The following is a 22,344-nucleotide window of genomic DNA, read 5'->3' as shown; positions in this document are numbered from 1 at the left end:
TCTCCCTTTCTCTCGTTCGTCCTCTCATCCCCTGTCTCGCTCATGATCTCTGGTTCCCTCTCTTGTTCTGTCTCTAGTATGTAGTGCCCCTGGTCCCTTGTTCCTAGTTCCCCTGTGCCCTAGTTCCCAGTCTTTTTTGGCCCCCTTTACCATCGTTCCCACTGCCCCGGTGCCCTGTGCCCCCGTTCCCTTTCTTTTGTACCCTAGTTTCCCTGTGGATTTTGTATTATTGGACTTTGCATTTGCCTTTTGGATTAGTTGTTTGTTGAACTCTTTGGAATCAATAAATACTGGACACTTACTTCCTCCTGCCTTTTTCCCTGCATTTTGGTCCTCATTCCCTGCACCCATCGTAACAATTTTAATGGTTCTTTTTCATAACTTATAGGACAGTACAATATCTTACACGTTTTGTTCTGCTCTTTTTTGTTCTGCTCTTTTTTGTGTTCAGATTGATCTGTATGAGAACTGTCCTCCACCCTCCACCTGTGCAGACTCCACCTACCAGGGTCTGGATCTAGCCTCCAGGGATCCGGACCACATCTACTCTACTCTCTCTTAGATACAACACCAATGAGGATGTCAGCAAGAGTTTCTGCTGAATGCACAGTGAAGCCTGGCTGCTGCTCATGGCAGGGAAGGATTTTATTACCAACCAGAAGCATTTCTAGGACTTTAGGAGGTTCGGGGCTTATCCCAGACCCATTTAAATCAGGGATGCACCAAATCCAGGCTTCGGGTTTCAGAACCCTTTTGGGATGAGGGGGCATGCGTAAGTAGACTGTAAACCCGCACAGGGCCTGCCGTCATTTAGACAGCTCTATAATCTTACCGTGTGTGTGTGTGTGTGTGTGTGTGTTAATGTGTGCCTTGCTGTGTGTGTGTGTTAATGTGGTGCCTTGCTGTGTGTGGTGTGTTTTGATGTGTGCCTTGCTGTGTGTGTGTGTGTGTTAATGTGTGCCTGCTGTGTGTGTGTGTCTGTGTGCCTTGCTGTGTGTGTGTGTGTTAATGTGTGCCTTGCTGTGTGTGTGTTAATGTTGCCTTGCTGTGTGTGTGTGGTGTAATGTGTGCCGTTGCGTGTGTGTGTGTGTGTTAATGTGTGCCTTGCTGTGGGTGTTTGTTAATGTTGTGCCTTGCTCTGTGTGGTGTACCTCTGTCCATGGTGCGAAAGATGCTAAATGGAAAGGGGAAAGCGTTGCCACAGAGATAGTGTGTTTTTTATTTTGTGCTAAGAGAGCTAGCGGTGTATTTAGTTGTCAGAATACTAGGCCGTCTGCCCTACAGCTTGGCAGCTCAGCTGCATGTCCCGTTATATTCTTTCTATCGCTTTATAAGACTCCGACTTACCACGCTGGAGGAAGTGAAAGGCACGGTCCTATGCCTTCTTGTCCCCAAACTCAGCAATAAAGTCTTTGTAGTCCAGTGTTTCTGAAATCAGTGACAAAAGAAAGAGAGGAAAAAAGCATGATGTCAAACCAGGCAGGCGTGAGGCCCCCCAGAGTCCCAAGGCGCTCCCTTAATTCTCCACATTACTTGAAAAGCCTTTATACTGTAATCCACTAGTAGAAATAAGTGAATTAATGGGATGAAATAATATAATATGTGAATGAGAGAGTTGAGAGCTGTTCTTCTAGTCCAACCTGTCATGGGGCTACTCAAGTCATTTATTGCAGGTTAGTGGATTTACCCAAGGGTTCATTCACCATGGTGGTCTAAAGGAAAGAGGCCCAGGCTCCTCTGGGCAGGACAGCTTTGGACTGGAAGGGTGCAGGTGCTGGAGCCCATTAGTCAGGGCCTGATTCTGCCTTTCATCTTGTTTAATATCAGTTTGTAATGATAAATTGAATAGTTAGTATTTAGTTTTGTGTTTGTTTTTAAAATTTTGATATATTTTTGCAATAAGTCACCCGTGCAATACTGCACTTCCATGTGTTTGATGAAGAAATAAATGGAAGCACCAGGTGAAGACCTCCTGAGTCCATTTCTCCTCCTTCCACCACGGGGCTAGACTTACCCAGCCCCCTGTGGGGTTCTGGTCTACGGCTCCCCCAGGTGGTGACATCAGCACTCAGTGACATCCTGTTAGATCAGAAAGCTCCAGTCAGACTGAAAGTCTTTCCCCTGGACATCAGTCTACATCTCCTTGGGTTTTTTTTTTTTTAATTATTTGGTTGAAATTGTCACTAAAATAAAAAAGTTTTATTAAATCTAAAGTGCATTATTTCTCTTTCCCACAAAAAGGACAAAAAACAAGTAGGAACCTGAAAATACATCAGGTCCACTTTAGAAACATCTTGAAATGAGTTGATTTTTTTAAGCAGGTTAAACTTGGTGAAAAATTACAACATGACAAAAATATTAACAAATATGGAGATTTATTTCAGTGTACAGTGTATGACATTAAAGCCTCTTTAAGTTCCTACCAGAACCAGAAAGACTCAAAGAAGGGAGGAGAGTGGGGGGGGGGGGGATGTTTGGGGGAGGGCCTCCCTCATTTAGAGAAGTGACCAGTTCCTGGTTTACCAGTGAAGAAAGAAAGAGAGGCAGCGTTAAACCATCAGATCCTCCAACATGAACGTGGGTCAGTCTCTGATCTGCTTCTTCTTCCTCAGTGAGTAACTCAGCTTCTACTTCTAGCATTCTCTCTCTTTTACTCTGAAATTCTTCTTTATTTTCTTCATTTATCGCTCGGTTCAGCTTTGCAGCAGAGGGAACCTGTTTCTCACATGTTGTATTAGTCCAGCATCGTGTTGGTTTCTGTGGTTTAACAGGATGTGATGAGTGGTGACGGTCATATTCGACCTTTTACTCTGAATAACAGTACAAATACACGGTTAAAAAACTCAATGCTGCAACATTTTTACCAAGTATTATCATCAAAATGTACTTACAGTACCAAAAAGTGAAAAGTTCTCACTGTGGCAGAATGGCTCTTTCAGAATAATGCAGATTAAAATATCATAATTATTGATGCATTCATGTGTTTATCTCTTTAATATACCAGCTGGGAGAGATGGAGATCATTTAAATACTTTACATACTCTGGGTATGGTTATTAACTTTTTATTTATTTATTATTATTCTAGTTGACCTGACCTGTGCCTGTACTGTCTGGGACTTGTTTTCTAATCCCAATGCCCTGCAGTTATTAATACTATATTCTAACTGTAACAGAGGGAATAGTTCTGCTGCTCCACCCTGACTACAGTCGTTGTAGCTTCACACAGGAAACTACACATCTAAACCTGTAGAGGTTCACAGAGAGAGAGGGGGGGAGGAAAGAGGAAGGAAGGGGGTCAACTCACCACAACAGGCTCTGACTTATGTTTTCTTTTATATTGAGATGAGATGCCACTCATTGATTTTCTGTGAGGCTCAACAAACCTGGAACCATCCCAACACTTTGGTTCAAAAAGAAATTGATCAGAGAAAAAGGAAACTAGCCTAAAACTATTCTCTGGGAACATTAAATCTGAGTCAGACTGGGAGATTATTTAATAATTGTTGAATCTGAAAGAATACAGATCTCTGTTGTTTTAAAGTGTTACCCCTCAGTCCCAGACTGGTTGAACTGGGACGCTCCCAGTAGGACTGTGGGGATCTAGGTTGATTTATGGAAATGTGAAACAAATCAGACTGCAACATCTTACAGGAAGTACACATAGTAACTATTGATTGGTCATCTTTTTAACAGCACTGCAGGATGGAAACATCGGTCTCATCAATGCAGAAATCATCCAGAGAACAGGAACTGAAGGAGGAAACATCACAGTTGATGCTCCTTCAATTTGGGTGGAAAGAGGGAGATCTTCTGTAAGGATGAATGTAAAGACGGAGACATTCTCATTGAGACAGAAGAGGACACAGCTCAGAGAGGCAGATACAGTATCAGATATAAAATATCCATTGTTTTTGATACAGTTCTGAATGTGAGCATCAGAAACCTGACTCAGTCTGATCAGGACGGTACAGATGGGGTTTGGTTAGATCATCTCATCATCATACTGTGAGATTGAGCTCCGAGTTCCAGAGGGTGAGTTTCTCCTGAGAGTCATGTTATTAACTGTTGACTGACAGCTGCTGATGTTCCAATACTCAACATGTTTAGTCTAACAGTTGTATTAGAGCTGCATATTTCCATTATTGGGAACTCTGATGAATGCTCCTTTAACAGCTGATGTGGTAAAATATGAGATGAAGTCAGGACGGCCCCCCCACTGCAGCTGATTGGAGTCTTGTAGCACCAAACCCATTGATGACCTTGTGCATTTGGCTGTGGGATTAAAACACATGGATGTTAGCACCGAGTTCTCTGCAGGGAGCATCTGGTCAGCACCACTTCTTTGGATCTCTACAATCCCTCTCTGACTGGTTGATTGGGTTTTTAATGTTTCACAGCTCCAACCTCTCCTCCCAGACCTTCTCCACCATCAGTCCCATCAGCCTCCACACTGATGACATCACAGAGTTTCAGCTCCACACCTTCATCATCCTCCACACTGATGACATCACAGACCGCAGCAGCCATTTCAGGTACATCTCCAACAATGGTGGGACAGAGAGCCTGGGGAGTGAGGTGGTGTGTGCTAAGTGGTGTGTAAAACTGTGCAGCTCTCTTTTTGCTGTAGGAAGGTCTTTCTAGTCCACACAGCATTCCTGGATGGGACAAAAGTGTGCTTTGGTTTATCGGCCTTTCTTTAAACCAATCATAATAGTCTTGGGTGGTGCTAAACCCTGGATGGAGCCACGGTGCCTCTGTAACATGGTCTCTGCAAGGAACTTGTTTTGGTGGAACATGTGTATGTTCAAAAGTAGTTTTAGTCTCGCAACAGAAAACTCAGATTGGACAGATAGTCTAGCTAGCTGTCTGGATTTACCCTGCAGAGATCTGAGGACCAGGTAACCATAGTCCTCAGATTGGACAGATAGTCTAGCTAGCTGTCTGGATTTACCCTGCAGAGATCTGAGGACCAGGTAACCATTGTCCTCAGATTGGACAGATAGTCTAGCTAGCTGTCTGGATTTACCCTGCAGAGATCTGAGGACCAAGTTACCATAGTCCTCATAAATCCACCGGAGCACGCCAACAGAGAGAAAAAAGAAGGTAACGGACATCCAGCGAGATTTCCAGCATTGCCAGAGCAATCCCGAGAATAAACCCAGACCAGAGTGTATCCATATCGAATCAAGACTAGACCAGACTAGACCAGACCAGACACCCACAGCTTCTCCTGTCTCCTGCTTTCTCTTTCTTATGAATGCGTGTTGGAGGGCGGGGGAGAAGGGGTTAACAGTAACAAGTCAAGTTAGTGGTTTCATCTGAAGGAAGTTTTACATCCAGTTACAGTTATGCACAGAGCATTTAGCTACATCTCTGGGTCTCAAGTAAAGTCCTGAATCCTCTTATCAGAGACGGAGACACGACGGTATGAAGGTGGTACCGAGACGGGGACTTCAGAAGTGGATTGGTCTTGGTACTACAGTACTGGAGTGGAGTTTATCTTGTTACTCAGTGTTGTTGCCATAGTGATGTTTACCAGACAGCCTCCGGCTATTTCACTTATGAGGCATAATATACTCCTAGTAATTGTGTCGTGCTCTCTGATAGGAGCCCTGAAGCGGCTAATATCGTCATCCAGCATTCACAGGTTAAAAAACCAACAGTAATAATGTTTCAGGTAAATTCTCTAAAAAACGTGTTGGATTGTGTGTTTGTGTTAACAACTCCAACCACTCTTCCTGAAACAACAAGGTGCCTTCAGGTACATTATTTATGATTTATATTTCTGTTTCAGCTCATCACACAACGGTCAACAACAAGAGAAAGTTTAACTTTCAATTTTCATTTTAATTACTCATGTCAACATCATGACAAAGATTCACAAGGATTTTAAAATTCTTTCATCTTTACTCTCGTCAGATGAAATTCATTAAATTTGTCATCATGTCTCTGTTCTCTCTCTCTCTCTCTCTCTTCTCTCTCTCTCTCTTCCTCCAGTTCTCCCCTGGTTTGGGTATGTGTGTCCTGTGGTGGGTGTGGTGGTGGTGGTGGTGTCTGCTGTTCTGCTGCTCTTCTACAAAAAGAGGACTGAGCACTCTGATGGTGAGTTATCTTTCAACATGATCTGCACCGTTTTAATAATTCCTCATTCCAGAGAGAGAGAAACACTTTGTCGGTTCCTCAGGTTCTAACAAGAGAGGAACCACAGACATCACCAGGACTGAGGTGACTTTCTCTATCTCATCTATCTTTGTTAACTCTCACTGTCATCTTTTAATATGGCTGCTGATGCACTGTGCTGAACATGTGACTTTTTATGTCGTTATTCAACCGGATGTCAGTCTTCTCGGATGTCGTTTTCAGATGTCCGTTACCTTCCTCTTTCTTTGTCTTGGCATTTTAAACTGGATTCATGAGGACTATGGTTACCTGGTCCTCAGAGCTCGGCAGGGTAAATCCAGACAGCTAGCTAGACTATCTGTCCAATCTGAGGACTATGGTTACCTGGTCCTCAGATCTCTGCAGGGTAAATCCAGACAGCTAGCTAGACTATCTGTCCAATCTGAGGACTATGGTTACCTGGTCCTCAGATCTCTGCAGGGTAAATCCAGACCGCTAGCTAGACTATCTGTCCAATCTGAATTCTCTGTTAAACTAAAACAACTCTTGAACAAAGTTCCTTCCCGAGGATATTTTGCAGAGGCGCTGTTGCTCCGTCCAGCTCTTAGCACCGCCAAACACAACTATGATCAGTTTTAAGAAATGCCAACAAACCAGAGCATGATTTTCTCCCATCAATAGCCAGACCCTCCTCTGCAGCAGCAAGGCCAGACTAACACCACACTGACATGACTACGGGTGTCAGTAGCTCAGTCAGTAGGGAGTTGGGTTGGGAACCGGAGGGTCGCTCGTTCAAGCCCCCCCACTCTGACATGTCTCCATTAGTCTATGTAGAGAACCTGAGGATGTGTGTGTATTTCAGACCTGTGTGTAGTGTCCAATAATAGTAATTTCCTCATCAGAGTAATACATTATCAGTCATCTTTTAAACATCCAGCAGTCATGGTGATGATCATTTCTTTGGAGACATGTTTCTGTCCACCTGACTGAAACAAACAGCTGACACAACAACTGGTGAGAGAACCAGATTAGGAACCAGATCTGTTTTTAGGAGTTGTTTAAGATGAACACAGAGCCAAAATCAGAGTAAATATAAAACTTGCAGCTTATTCCACTGTGCTAAGAACATCCAATATTAGATATTAGTTGCTCTTCACTGAGAACAACTAGAGAGGGGAAAGAAAAAAATGCAGATAATTACACAGCTTCTGTTTCCCTCTAAAGTAGCAGAAGTAGCAGTGCTTCACCTTTCTTAGAACATAGTTCCCAGTTAGTATGCCGTTAGAAGATGGCTGTGTGTCATGTGACCTTGTTATTTACACACACTCTGACTGTACAAATCACACCATGTAAACAGGAACATGTTGGTGTTATTTTGTCACTTATTGGGAGCAGTAGCTAGTTGGACCGGTTACCTGCAGCATCTGTGCTAAGCTAAGCTAATGCTGGGGGGGGTCAGACAGAGGTACAGCAGCACGGAGATAAGAAGGGTATGTGTGGACTAGTCTAACTCTGGGGGTAACGGTGATAAGATAAAGTCCTAATAAGTCGGCGTGTTCCTTTAATGTTGACAACTTCTGCTTTCACATCACACGATTACATATCCAGACGTGGAGCCACAGTGTTTGACATGTGTGGTTAAGTTATTGTTGCTGTATTTTGATTGTATTTTTGTGTTCAGATTGACCTGTATGAGAACTGTCCTCCACCCTCCACCCATGCAGACTCCACCTACCAGAGTCTGGATCCGGCCTCCAGGGATCCGGACCACATATACTCTACTCTCTTTGATACAACACCAATGAGGACGTCAGCAAGAGTTTCTGCTGAATGCACAGTGAAGCCTGGCTGCTGCTCATGGCAGGGAAGGATTTTATTACCAACCAGAAGTGTTTCTAGGACTTTAGGAGGTTCGGGGCTTGGTCCGGACTCATTTAAATCAGGGATGCACCGAATCCAGGCTTCGGGTTTCAGAAACGTTTTGGGGGGGGGGGGGTGATGCATGCGTAAAGTAGACTGTAAACCCGCAAACGGGCCTGCCGTCATTTAGACAGCTCTGTAGTCTTACCGTGTGTGGTGTGTGTTTGTTCATGTGTGTCTTGCTGTGTGTGTGTACCTCTGTCCATGGTGCTGAAAGATGCCAAACTAGGAGGAAAGGCGTTGCCACAGAGATAGTAGTGTTTTTGTTTTGGTGCTAAGAGAGATAGCGGTGTATTTAGTTGTCAGAATACTAGGCCGTCTGCCCTACAGCTTGGCAGCTCAGCTGCATGTCCCGTTATATTCTTTCTATCGCTTTATAAAGACTCCGACTTACCACGCTGGAGGAAGTGAAAGGCACGGTCCTTGCCTTCTTGTCCCCAAACTCAGCAATAAAGTCTTTGTAGTCCAGTGTTTCTGAAATCAGTGACGAAAGAAAGAGAGGAAAAAAGCATGATGTCAAACCAGGCAGGCCCAAGGCGCTCCCTTAATTCTCCACATTACTTGAAAAGCCTTCATACTGTAATCCACTAGTGGAAATAAGTGAATTAATGAGATGACATGATATAATATGTGAATGAGAGAGTTGAGAGCTGTTCTTCTAGTCCAGCCTGTCATGGGTCTACCCAAGTCATTTATTGCAGGTTAGTGGATTTACCCAAGGGTTCATTCACCATGGTGGTCTAAAGGAAAGAGGCCCAGGCTCCTCTGGGCAGGACAGCTTTGGACTGGAAGGGTGCAGGTGCCAGAGCCCATTAGTCAGGGCCTGATTCTGCCTTTCATCTTGTTTAATATCAGTGTGTGATGATAAATTGAATAGTTAGTATTTAGTTTTGTGTTTGTTTTTTAAATTTTGATATATTTTTGCAATAAGTCACCCGTGCAATACTGCACTTCCATGTGATTGATGAAGAAATAAATGGAAGCACCAGGTGAAGACCTCCTGAGTCCATTTCTCCTCCTCCACCACGGGGCTAGACTTACCCAGCCCCCTGTGGGGTTCTGGTCTATGGCTCCCCCAGGTGGTGACATCAGCACTCAGTGACATCCTGTTAGATCTTGTTTTGCGAAAATCTTTAGACAGGATTGCGGGGTGGTCGGCTGCAAGCAAATAAGCACTATAAACACTGCTTCCGCTAGGATTACCTGTCTCTATCCCCCGCGGACTACAGTACAGATGTGTTCAACAGGCTCACACTGTCAACAAACCCAAACGCCGTGCTCCGCTAAAACAAACATGTTTATTTATTCCCCGCAGATCACGGCACAGCAGCAAGCAACTGGCTTACTCTGTCAATAATCACACAGACTGTTTTCTGCTATAATAAATGTGTCACTTTATTTCCCACAGAAAACAGCAAAGCAAACAGCATACAACACACATGCACTCAGTACGTGATGCAGAGTAAACTCTACTCCAAAGCTCTTACCTTGACACAGGACTGGAGAGCCGTCAGTCCGGACAGAGCAGCATGGCTGGACGTCCCGTACGTGACTCGCAGCTGACTCTGTCGGGCCGAGGGATCCTCCGTCTTTTTATTCTCTTAACAAACAAGGATGGTGTGTGAGCGGGGGGGGGGGTCAATCCTCGCTACCAGCCCATTCATTGGTGAGTCCGGCGTCCTGCCTCGAAACCATGTTTTCGAAACAGGAAAGCCGGCTCTCAAAACATGAGCTCGATAGAAAGCCGTTCTCAAAACATGCGCAATCAAGACAAGTTATATAATTGATAAATGAAACACAAAACAATAATACAATTGATAAATGAAAGACAAAACAATAATACAATTGATAAATGAAAGACAAAACAATAATAGTAGTTATACAACAGTGAATCAACAAGTTATACAAGTGACCCACTTAGCTGTTGTCAAGGATCAAAAATGCAAAATAAACTTTTTCCTCCACAGATCAGAAAGCTCCAGTCAGACTGAAAGTCTTTCCCCTGGACATCAGTCTGCATCTCTTTGGGGTTTGACTTTTTAACTTATTTGGTTGAAATTGTTGTCAAAAGAAAAAAAGTTTCATTTAAATCTAAAGTGCATTATTTCTCTCTCCCACAAAAGGGACAAAATACAAGTATGAACCTGAAAATAGATCAGGTCCACTTTAGAAACATCTTGAAATGAGTTGATTCATTTTAAACAGGTTAAACTTGGTGAAAAATTACAACATGACAAAAATATTTACAAAGATGGAGATTTATTTCAGTGTACACATCAATACGACATTAATGCCTCTTTAAGTTCCCACTAGAAAGACTCAAAGAAGGGAGGAGAGTAGGAGGGGGGGGGGGCGTGATGTGTTTGGGGGAGGGCCTCCATCATTTAGAGAAGTGACCAGTTCCTGGTTTACCAGTGAAGAAGAAAGAGAGGCAGCGTTAAACCATCAGATCCTCCAACATGAACGTGGGTCAGTCTCTGATCTGCTTCTTCTTCCTCAGTGAGTAAACTCAGCTTCTACTTCTAGCATTCTCTCTCTTTTTACTCTGAAATTCTTCTTATTTTCTTCATTTACAGTCGCTCGGTTCAGCTTTGCAGCAGAAGGAAAACAGTTTCTCATGAATAGACTCTGTTGCAACACACAGAGCTAAACCTATAAAGATTCACGGAAAGGAAGGAAGGGAGGAAAGAGGAAGGAAGGTGATCAACTCACCACAACAGGCTCTGACTTTATGTTTTCTTTTAATATTGAGATGAGATGCCACTCATTAATTTTCTGTGAGGCTCAACAAACCTGGAACCATCCAACACTTTGGTTCAAAAAGAAATTGATCCGAGAAAAAGGAAACTAGCTAATAAACTATTCTCTGGAGAACATTAAATCTGAGTCAGACTGAGAGATTATTTTAATGGTTGAAATCTGAAAGAATCCAGATCTCTGTTGTTTTAAAGTGTTACCCCTCAGTCCCAGACTGGTTGAACTGGGACGCTCCCAGTAGGACTGAGGGGATCTAGGTTTGATTTATGGAAATGTGAAACAAATCAGACTGCAACATCTTACAGGAAGTACACATAGTAACTATTGATTGGTCATCTTTTTAACAGCACTGCAGGATGGAAACATCGGTCTCATCAATGCAGAAATCATCCAGAGAACAGGAACTGAAGGAGGAGACATCACAATTAAATGCACCTTCAGTATATTTGGAAACACAAAAATCTTCTGTAAGGATGAATGTGAAGACGGAGACATTCTCATTGAGACAGAAAAGGACACAGATCACAGAGGCCGATACAGTATTGAATATATAAAGATTTCAACATTTTCTTATGTTCTGTATGTGAGCATCAGAAACCTGACTCAGTCTGACTCAGGACGGTACAGATGGGGTTTGGTTAGATCATTCTCATCATCATACTGTGAGATTGAGCTCCGAGTTCCAGAGGGTGAGTTTCTCCTGAGAGTCATGTTATTAACTGTTCACTGACAGCTGCTGATGTTTCCAATAACTCAACATGTTTAGTCTAACAGTTGTATTTAGAGCTGCATATTTCCAACATTGGGAACTCTGATGAATGCTCCTTTAACAGCTGATGTGTAAAATATGTGATGAAGTCAGACGGCCCCCCCACTGCAGCTGATTGGAGTCTTGTAGCACCAAACCCATTGATGACCTTGTGCATTTAGCTGTGGGATTAAAACACATGGATGTTAGCACCGAGTTCTCTGCAGGGAGCATCTGGTCAGCACCACTTCTTTGGATCTCTACAATCACTCTCTGACTGGTTGATTGGGTTTTTAATGTTTCACAGCTCCAACCTCTCCTCCCAGACCTTCTCCACCATCAGTCCCATCATCCTCCACACTGATGACATCACAGAGTTTCAGCTCCACACCTTCATCATCCTCCTCACCTTCATCATCCTCCCCTGAAGCCAGCGAGCCTCGAAAGAAACCCCAGCTTCAGGTATGGTTACTTTGTTGTGTGTATTGAATATACTGTTACAGCACATACATGGATATGTATGCTCGTCTGCATAGACAATATTTGTTGGTTTAAATGTTATAAAATGGTTATAAAGTATTGAATTAAAAAGATGAAGTTGATGTTACTATTAGTTGGCCAACACAGCATGAATGATCTCTCAGGTCCCTCATGTACCTTGTAGTCCAGTTCTGCTGCCAGATATATTTAATAATGGACCAGGAAGTGTCAAACCAACGTGTTCTTCTGCTCCAACAGCCAGAGAACTCTGCTGTATGTGGTTCTGCCTCTGGTCCTCCTGGTCCTCATATTATCAGCAGCTTTGCTGATTTTCTGCAGGAAGAGAGACAAGAAACCCAAAGGTGAGACTACAGGAAACACATACACACACAAACACAAACACACACACACACACACACACACACACACATACGTCACCCACTAGATCAGCGAAGTCATATTCCAACCATTAACACGCTACAGAGACACAGACCTTTGTAGTGTCGAACGGTGTGACAGTTACTGAGGTGTTGTATCGCTCTCGTTTGGTTGAGGGCTAACTCCTTTTATACCTTCCCCTCAGTAACCCCCTCCCTCCCCCGTCCCTACTATGCCCGCTTCTGCCGTATAATAACCCCCGTTACTATCAGCGGGGCGGATGGTTATTAAAAGGAGTTACTTTGATACTTCCCTGATTGTATAAATGCTAGATTGTCGATCCACACACAGTGATTCGCTAATTTAACACTTTTTAAAATGAATTAGTAATTATTATTTTAGTAATAATTATTTTTAGTTCTTTTTACTTAGAGACCACACACACCCTTGCTAAGTTAAAGGGCCCCCGCCCGGATCAGGGAAACCGGAGGCGAGGCAAGAGGCCTTTTCAGATTTTTACCCAGACGTCCCCCACTAACAGGCTCTTGTCCCCCTGTATATTTAAGCACTGCCCGAGGGGATCTTACAACCAATGATTTTTCTTAGTACTCACGGTTAGGAACCGTTCCTCCCAGGGTCACCGGAGGTCCCTCCTTCTCAAGGACGCCCGCTAGCCTTCGTTGGTCGCCGGTCCGAGAGAAGCTAAGTGCTCGGTGGTTCTGACCGGCAGAGCGGATGGGGAATGCACTCCCACTAGGAGATAACAGGAGGTCTGACTGTCAATGTCGATCCCCGCGGGCTGCAACTCGCCCAGGTGGTTAAAGAGGAGTCTTAACTGCCCTCATGAGAGGGAAACTTCTACCCTCGGAAAGCTGAGGTGTGAGAGAGAGAAATTAAATGACTAAAATCAAGGAATACAAGTCTTTTGGTCCCCTAGCTCACAACAAGCTCAGGTGGTTTTATTATTTTGGGAATAATCAAAAAAAACAAGTACAAAAAACAGAAATATTCCCTTCCCTTTCTGCCCTAAAAGCAAAGAGTATCAAAATCAGAGACTAGATAAAACCCAAGAAGTGGGTATGCTTTCGCTGAAGAAAGTGGCCACATCAACTCATATTTATACTAAAAGTCAAGGCTAAAAACCCCCTCCCTTCTGGAAAACAGGGTAATTCCACCACTACGTTATCACACAGGTGGCCACAGCAGATGACCAGTTCAGACCAGTTCCACTTGTTACAGTAAGTGACCCTTAGCACACTTAAAAGTGTGACAAAGGTCACACCTAACGAATATAAGTTTTTTAGTTTTAGCTGTTTCTAATATTTAGTACATACTTTCATCAAAACAAGTCATTAATGGGTTACATGGCACACTTTAAGCAGTATATATATATTTCACCTGTGAGTTGTATTTCAAACACATATCTTAGGTGAGAGTTATACTTCAAGCAAACACATATATTTTAGCTGTGAGTTATATTTCAAGCAGTACATATATTTTTAGCTTTAGCTTTGTGTTTCTTGGGTTTTCAACTGAACCTCCGTTCAACAGTAGAAACAGCTCGTAGGGCGCTCCATCTCAGGCAGGGTGGATGTTCACATGGACGACTGTGTCCTGGGCCACTGTCCACTGAGGGTCTTTTGCAACAACGGGGACGGGGTCTCTCAGACTCCATTACAATGATTGGCTCCAGTCCCCCGAAGTGCTTCTACTCAGGAGACGTTTCCAAAGAGGAGACTCATCTACAGCAACAGAGACAGAAGAGACGAGGTCCATTCTTGGAGACTCTGTAACCACAGTCAGTATGAAGGACCAGAGGTTCACAGGGACCGTCCACACCGTCCAGACAGCATGAAACATATTTACATCTCTTTAATACAGAGGGGGGGGGGCAACAGTTTCAAAGGGAGGGACTCACATGCTCTAACAGGCCCGCGGCCGGCCTGGCTACCAAACAAAGACCAGAGAAGCTCTGAGAACATCTCCCACTGGGACTTCATGCTCTGCTCAGGACTCCTACAGGCTGGTTGTTTGCTGCTATATTAATGTTTTAAATCTCATATATAGAAGCTTTAAGGTCGGCCCAGAAAGTTTAGAAAGCTCTTTGTTTAAATGAAGTCACAAAAGTTTTTATAAATTCATCTCTTTATTCTAATCCTCTGAACTGCATGTTTTTCAGAACCTCCTGTAGAACCTGAGTACTCTCATGTTACAAAGGTGCGTTTGGGTTCATCTGGACATCTCAGCATCAGTAGTGTCAGAATCAACCAGCTGATATTAATCCAAAGCCCTGATCTCTTCCTGCAGGCCAACCCAGTGTATGAGGAGATCAGAGAGGACAGACAGAGCACATCTCCTCCTGTAGAAGTGTCCACAGTTTACACTTACGCCAAATACACCAAACCAGATGGAGTAGAGACCACCGAGGACTACAGCTTAGTCACTGCACCCACTTCTCAGATGAAAGTAAGTCAAGGGTGTGGTTGGCTTTTAGGGGTCAGGAAACCCCTTCAGGCTGCAGCTGATAGGGACTAGTTTTTATTCCCACAGCTGTTTCTCTGTCCCTAGCACCTACCTATCTTTGGTCATCATGAGTCATGTAATAATGTTCATTTGGCTTTTTATGTTCGGATGCAGGCTTTGAGACGTGGCCTGAGACAAATGAAGATGTTATCGTACAGCAAAGGACTTTCTAGAATAGAGAGAAGATTGTGGACAAAATAAGATTTTAAATGAGCTTAATGTTTTCAAAATTAAAAAGAAATCCAGTTATTTACTCAGAATATTAAGTTAAATTAATATAGTTAGAGGAGTACTCTCATCTGTCTATTTTGTTCATCAATAGAGAAAAGCAACCTATAGAGGAACAGGAACCAGGCCAGTTAGTGATCATACTGAACTGTCTCTAAAGCCATAGAGGAGGAAGTGTGAACAGAAAGGGGGGGGGTGTCACTGATACAGATGTTCATGGTAAACAACAGATTCAGAGCTCCAACCCTGTGAACAGTTTCCATCAGCAGCTCCTTCTGAAATGCTGCTCCTGAAGAAGCAGGCGAGTAGAGTCAGCTGATGAAGTTTGAGCTTTGTGTTTTCTTGCAGACTGAAGACGAGCTCACCTACTCTGAGCTGGATGTCCCCAGCGGTCCAGCTGCTCGCTGCACAGCGCCCCCTGTGGTGACGCAGATACCGTGGTCTACTCTGTTCTCGGGTAGAAGCCAGCTGGGCCGGCAGCCCCCCCCAGACACTCCACCTCCACTGTACTCTACTGTTACTCTATATCAGTGTAGCTTCAACGCTGTCAGCTACATGGACTCTCTCAGGGGCCCCAGGGGCCACACGGGGCTTTCAATGAGTCACATTCACTCAAAGAAATCTGGTTTTATCATTAGATTAGATTAGATTAGATTATACTTTATTTATCCCACGACGGGGAAATTCTGTCGTTACAAGTAGCAGCATAGCAGCAACAGCAAAAAAACAAAAAAAATAAAACATAACACACAAACAAGTAAGCATGAAAGAAATACAAGGCAAGAAATACAGGCAAGAAATACAGGCAAGAAATAGACAATGAAAATATGGTAGACTGAGTAAGTCAAATGCCGTCAAACAAAAGGAATTTAAAGTGCGGTGCCATGATAAGAGAAACAATATGCGGTTGTAAGTGACGTTAAAAATTAAGTTGAATGTGTAATTAGAGCAAAGAAGCAAGAGTCGGTAGCATAATTTAAATTATATTAACCTGAGACCATAAATATTGAAAAGTAAGTACTTGTAATAAAATAATATAATACCAATATTAAAGATAAACAGAAAGTGTGTGATGTAGATGGGGAGAAAAACAGGAACAGAAACTACAACACTATCAGGTAGTGCAGGTGTTGTAGAGTCTGACAGCGGCCGGGATGAAGGACCTGCGGTACCTCTCCTTCTTACACCGTGGGTGTATCAGTCTGCTGCTGAAGGAGCTGCTCAGGGACTCCACAGTGTCATGTAGGGGGGGGGGTATCAGTCTGCTGCTGAAGGAGCTGCTCAGGGACCCCACAGTGTCATGTAGGGGGTGAGAGGTGTTGTCCATGATGGATGTCAGCTTGACTAACATCTTCCTCTCCCCTACTTTCTCTATGGGGTCCAGAGGACAGTCCAGGACAGAGCTCGCTCTCCTGATCAGTCTATTGAGTCTGCTCGAGTCTGCTCCTGCCCCCCCTCCAGCAGACCACAGCGTAGAGGCAGAGGCCACCACAGAGTCATAGAAGGTCCTGAGGAGAGTCCTACACACTCCAAAGGACCTGAGTCTCCTCAGCAGATGGAGGCGACTCTGGCCTTCTTGTAGAGTGCTTGGGTGTTATCAGTCCAGTTCAGTTTATTGTTTAGGTGAACACCCAGGAATTGTAGCTCTCCACTACATCAATGTCCAATCCCTGGATGCTCACGGTGAGAAAGGGGATGTTTTCCTCCTGAAGTCGACTATCATCTCCTTGTCTTGCTGGTGTTAAGCTGAAGCTGGTTGAGCTCACACCAGCTGACAAAGTCCTTGATAACCGACCTGTATTCCAGATCGTTCCCTCAGAGACACAACCAACAACCACTGTGTCATCAGAGAACTTCTGGATGTGGCAGTGGGTGGTGTTGTGTGTGAAGTCCGAGGTGTAGAGGGTGAAAAGGAAGGGGGAGAGCACCGTACCTGAGGGGCACCTGTGCTGCAGTGCACCACGTCAGACCACAGTGATGGAGCCTCAACATACTGTGGTCTGTTGGTGAGGTAGTCCGTAGTCCATGCAGCCAGATGTTGGTCCACTCCGGCACTCTCCATCTTCACTCTGAGGAGCGAAGGCTGGATGGTGTTAAAAGCACTGGAGAAGTCGAAGAACATGACTCTCACAGTGCTCCCGCTGTCCTCCAGGTGAAGCAGCGATCTGTGCAGCAGGTAGATCACTGCGTCGTCCACTCCAATCCCAGGCTGGTAAGCAAACTGCAGGGGGTCCGCTGTGTGCCACCAGGGGTTGCAGGTGACGCAGGATGATCCTCTCCATGGTATTCATCAGGTGAGAAGTCAGGGCAACAGGCCTGAAGTGGTTTGGCTCCTTGGGTCGCGGTGACTTTGGTACCGGGACCACACAGGAGGTCTTCCACATTGCTGGGACCTTCTCCAGGCTCAGGCTCAGGTTGAATAAGTGCCTGAACACACCACAGAGCTGGTCAGCACAGTCCCTGAGGAGACTTGGGCTGATGCCGTCCATTATTGGAAACTGTGTCAGTTACAGCTCACATTATATAAATATTTTTATGTTTATTGCTGTTGCACAAATGTATATGTTTTTTAGCAGTTATATTCTATATTATTATATCTGTATTTATTCTGTACTTTTCAAACTATAGTGGATGTATTTAGGTTTGAATTTAGTCGTCATGACAACAGTGGCCTGTACACGCCAGCCACCTGTTCGGTCACCCACCTGTCACTCAACGTAGTCACACCCTAATTAGACATTATTATTAGAGATGTTCCGATACCATTTTTACTTTCCGATACCGATTCCGATACTTGTGTTGTGGTATCGGCCGATACGAGTAACCCATACCAGTGTGTTTAAAAAAAAAAAAAATGACTGATAATATTATCATTGTGGTAAGGCCTGGCTCAGGTTTAACACTTTTTAAAACATTAATAATACAGCAAATGGAAGCCATATATTTTAAATAGAACAGTATAAAAATGTAAAACATGAACGTGGACTTGGGGGATTTTCCACTTTACTAGAACCCCCTCAATTGATTCGGCAATTAATGTGCCAGTATGGGACCCTCGGAACTCGGTGGGGTGCAGCTCCGCACTTCGAGGGGTAAATGTTGACTCTCTATCCACCCAGTGGGACGTTAAACTTAGCAAAGACACGGGGCACACGTCGGAGCGCCAAATGTCCGTGGTAAAGCTGACTGCATGCACGTCTTTGCCCAAGCATCCACGAAATGTGTTCCCTAACTGTCTCGTATAATTTGGGTAGCGCAGTTTCAGAGATATATTTACAACCTGGCAAACCGTACCTTGGCTTCTAATGCTCCATTAAGCGGCGAAATCCCACATTTTCGACAACAGACAGGGGTTGGTAATCCAGTACAATAAACTCCAAAACTTTGTTGGTTATCGTTGTTGCTTTTTGGCTGTCTTTGGGTAATTTATCTCGTCGCTGGAAGGCAGTTTCCAGAGTTTGCTGCTCTAGTTCGTCCTCTTTTTTCCCCCGTAGTTTTCGTAAATTCGTTGTGCTCTTTAGCGTGACGCGTCTTCAAATGTTTAATGAAGTTGCTGCTGTTGAAATTTGCAACACTCGTGCCACCCCTTGAATTTGCTTCTTTGCATATGTTGCATGTTGCCGTCTTACCGGTGGGAACATCCACGGTAAAGTACTGCCAAACTGCCGACATGATGCGCTAATGCTAGCTGGTTTTAAGGAGGCGTTAGGCGATCAATTCTTCTTCGCCCCTCTAAAACAGCAGCGCAACTATTTTAACAGTGGCGAAGAAGAACTGTGTCCGAGCTAATGGAGCTAACCAGTAAATAGATTCCGATTTTTAATTGTTTATGTGGTATCGGATCGGTGCCTGTACTCCAGTACTCGCCGATACCGATGCCAGCATTTTCGGCAGTATCGGAGGCATTTCCGATACTGGTATCGGAATCGGAACATCTCTAATTATTATGCAGAAATATGAAGCTGTGATAGGCAGTATTTTTGGGGCATTATTAGGCAAATATTCCATGTATCCATTCCAATATTCCACTCATATTTCAGCATATTAATTCAAGTGCTCTGACAGAAAACTAGATTTTTAACAATGTGTGCATTTTTAATGAGGTGTGTTTTCAGTCTGAACACCTGAATTATGAGAGGACATCTCGGGATGACACTGACCAACTGTTACTGCATAGTTTCATAGACACAACGCTGTAACAACTTTTAAAATAATAAGAAATCATATTCTTCATGTTCCATAAAGCAGCAGTTTTCTACAGGAAAATGAAATAAAACAATTAAAAAATCAGCTGCCATTTAATTTTTCTTTTAATAAAACACAATGTCTAAACGACGGTTGTCATGTTGACGGTTGTTTGAAAAAAGTTGATCTTTTGAAGCAGGTTAAACTGGTAGATTAAAGAAAGAATACACATAAAAGACTATATAATATCTATAAGAATCAAAAAGTGAGAATTTATAGCCATACATTGATTTTCCAAACATATGACTTAAAGAAACAACCAAGTTTAGTTTTAATGTAACATCAGACATAAACTGTCAGATTAAAGAAGACACTTAATAAAGAATAAAGGGTGGAGGAGAGTGGGGGGGGGGGTGATGTGTTTGTGGGAGGGACTCCATCATTTAGAGAAGTGACCAGTTCCTGGTTTACCAGTGAAGAAGAAAGAGAGGCAGCGTTAAACCATCAGATCCTCCAACATGAACGTGGGTCAGTCTCTGATCTGCTTCTTCTTCCTCAGTGAGTAAACTCAGCTTCTACTTCTTATTTCTTTGTCTTTGCAGCAGAAGGGAAACAGTTTCTCATTGATGGACTGGGTTTCATCACCTCTCGTCTCACTCTTACAACATGTTGGTTTCTGGTCTAACAGGATGTTCACAGTTGGGCTGAGTCTCATGTTGAGCAAAACCTTATTTCATAAGAGAGAAAATCACCAACGTCATTCTCATATGAGAAGTGGTGAAGGAGAAGAAAAAACATAAATTCATACTAATACATAAAATCAAGTGTTTCATTTTGTCAGCTATTTTAGGGACTGTAAACAAATTATTTTGGTGGGAGGGAGGCTGAATCTTCTATTCCTAAAAAGCCCTTTGACAGTTCCATGTCCACAACATCCAAGAAGGCAAGGGTCCACGCACGAATAGACATGTCATGAGGTGGCTTAAAACAAGTTGCAATCTTTCTGTTAGCAGCTGTTAGTCAGCAAAAGCATGTTTCGGAGTCCCAAAGAGCTGACAGGCTGACAGTCATCAAGAATCAAGACCTAACAGTAACAGGCACAGTAACTCAAACAAGGCGGAGATTTTGATGCACATTGTTACAGAACTGACCACGGATGGCACTTCCAGAACATGTGTAGAAATGTGTCTTGTGCTTTAATTGGGCAGAAAGTGCATAAATGTAAATGGCTATTCTTAATAGCGCTTTTCTAGTCTTAATGACTACTCAAAGTTCTTTTACATAGTACAGGAACCATTCACCATTCACACACATTCATACACTGTGGCCGAGGCGGCGTACAAGGTGCCACTTGTGCATCAGATAACACTCACATTTTACACGTTTATGCAGCTTGGGGGCAACAAGAACACTTTGTCATGGAACTAAGGGCCAGGTGGAACCACCAACCTTCCAATTGCAGCTTTTCAGCAGTAACTAGAGCTACAGTGCAACATAAGTTGGTTATTGATTAGTCAACAGAACATTAATCTGCATTGATGGTTTTGGTAAAAGGAATCTTTGTCATAAATAAGATTAAACTGACATTTGAGTGTTTTGGACTCTTGACAAACCAGCTATCTGAAGGCAGGTGATTTCAGATCTGGCTGATTAAACTCTGGTCGGTAAAGGTGGGCCGGAGCTCTGATGAGAGTTTATTAGGTAAGAAATCTTTCTACCAACAAGAGTGGTAAAGCTGTCATTTGTCCCGCCCTAACAAGTCCAACAGAGCTAACAGGGGACTCAGGAAGATGTCATTTCAATCAGTCTAAGCACACCCACACAGTCTTGGGGTACGTTTATCCTAAACGTCGATTTTGCTTTGAGATATACGTTTTTCTCTTGTTTGACAGTTGTGTCTCTAGTTATAACAGGTGATACCCAATCAGTGAGACGTGTCTGTGAACTCGTGGTAACCTAATAATAAGGCAGGGTGCTCAACGCACTCTATTTTCTGTTTCAAAAAAGACGTGTTGCTATGTTAGGTTGGGGATGAACGTGGCCCTGGGACGAGGTCTGATGAGACAGGTTAATTCAAACATTCTGTGGGAACAATTTCTGTGGACCGCTGATGTTAAAGTAGAACTTTTTGGCCAGAATGAGCAAAGGTACGTTTGGAGAAGAAAGGGCACAGAATTTAATTAAAAGGACTCTGTCCAACTGTTAAGCATGGGGGGGGGGTTGTATTGCAGCCAGTGGCACAGGGAACATTTCACGAGTAGAAGGAAAATTGATTCAATAAAACTTCAGCAAATTTTGGATGCTAACTTGATGCCATTTGTAAAAAGCTGAAGTTAAAGAGAGGATGGCTTCTACAAACGGATAATGATCCTAAACACACCTCAAAATCCACGGTGGATGACATCAAAAGGCGTAACTGAAGGGTTTTGCCATGGCCTTCACAATCCCCTGACCTCAGGGCCTTTAAAGCTTTGAGCATAGTTTTAAAGGAGTTTAATGACATGACAACTAAACTGTCAGCGGATGAAACCAGCCTTCCATAATCGCGCACAACCCCACCCCTCCTCCACACAGTTGCTAGTATAGCCAAGGAGGACAGGCAGGATTAAAAGATCGGATTCAGAAGAGGTGGTTATCTTTAAAATGTAAGGTAATATAGCAATTGTCCAACTTGTAGTTACCTTCACAAAAGTGCTGTTCTATCATTGGACAGGCTCGATGGTTAATATTCTAGTGTCTGACATCATTATGGAAAGGATTTTAAGGAGGTCGGCCTCAATGTTAAGAGTAAGTTCCTTTATCCTAAAGAGTTTTGTGGAGCTGTCTTATCTTTGTAGAAACTCATTTGACAATGGCTTGGCTGTAACAGACGTTCATTATTTATTATACAGATGAATTCAGTATGCTGTATCACCACCAGATAAGCCATGGAGCAACTCTCGAATCGCTCATTCATCTATTATTTCATCTGGTTTATTTATTAATTTTACATTAGTGGATTACA

At 43.4% G+C, this 22,344-nt stretch overlaps 1 protein-coding gene and 2 long non-coding RNA genes across 3 annotated transcripts; all 3 read left to right on the top strand.

Annotated features, from left to right (window-relative positions):
- The first annotated feature begins 6,055 nt into the window (after positions 1-6,055).
- LOC116678076 (uncharacterized) lies at positions 6,056-7,886 on the top strand. Its single transcript, XR_004329155.1, has 3 exons — positions 6,056-6,103; positions 6,186-6,226; positions 7,803-7,886. It is a non-coding gene; the product is annotated as an uncharacterized LOC116678076 (long non-coding RNA).
- Positions 7,887-10,373: 2,487 nt separating this feature from the next.
- LOC116678079 (CMRF35-like molecule 9) lies at positions 10,374-14,259 on the top strand. The gene is made up of 5 exons (XM_032508161.1): positions 10,374-10,540; positions 11,146-11,487; positions 11,854-12,008; positions 12,285-12,388; positions 14,121-14,259. Exons 1-5 carry the CDS (start codon positions 10,501-10,503, stop codon positions 14,257-14,259), a joined length of 780 nt encoding a protein of 259 aa, XP_032364052.1. The 5' UTR covers positions 10,374-10,500.
- A 221-nt stretch (positions 14,260-14,480) lies between these two features.
- LOC116678074 (uncharacterized) lies at positions 14,481-15,557 on the top strand. The gene is made up of 3 exons (XR_004329153.1): positions 14,481-14,621; positions 14,712-14,870; positions 15,504-15,557. It is a non-coding gene; the product is annotated as an uncharacterized LOC116678074 (long non-coding RNA).
- Positions 15,558-22,344: the final 6,787 nt, after the last annotated feature.

The sequence above is a fragment of the Etheostoma spectabile genome, unplaced genomic scaffold (assembly GCF_008692095.1).
Source record: "Etheostoma spectabile isolate EspeVRDwgs_2016 unplaced genomic scaffold, UIUC_Espe_1.0 scaffold00006416, whole genome shotgun sequence".
Lineage (NCBI taxonomy): Eukaryota > Metazoa > Chordata > Actinopteri > Perciformes > Percidae > Etheostoma > Etheostoma spectabile.
The sequence above is the reverse complement of the archived record's forward strand: the minus strand, read 5'-3'. Positions and strand labels throughout refer to the sequence as shown.

Excerpts from the sequence above, each read along its gene's own strand:
- LOC116678079 (XM_032508161.1), top strand. The coding sequence starts at position 10,501 with ATGAACGTGGGTCAGTCTCTGATCTGCTTCTTCTTCCTCA. Across the intron at positions 10,541-11,145 it reads GATCTGCTTCTTCTTCCTCA|CACTGCAGGATGGAAACATC; the intron begins GTGAGTAAACTC and ends TCTTTTTAACAG. Across the intron at positions 12,389-14,120 it reads GAGAGACAAGAAACCCAAAG|GAGACGTTTCCAAAGAGGAG; the intron begins GTGAGACTACAG and ends GCTTCTACTCAG.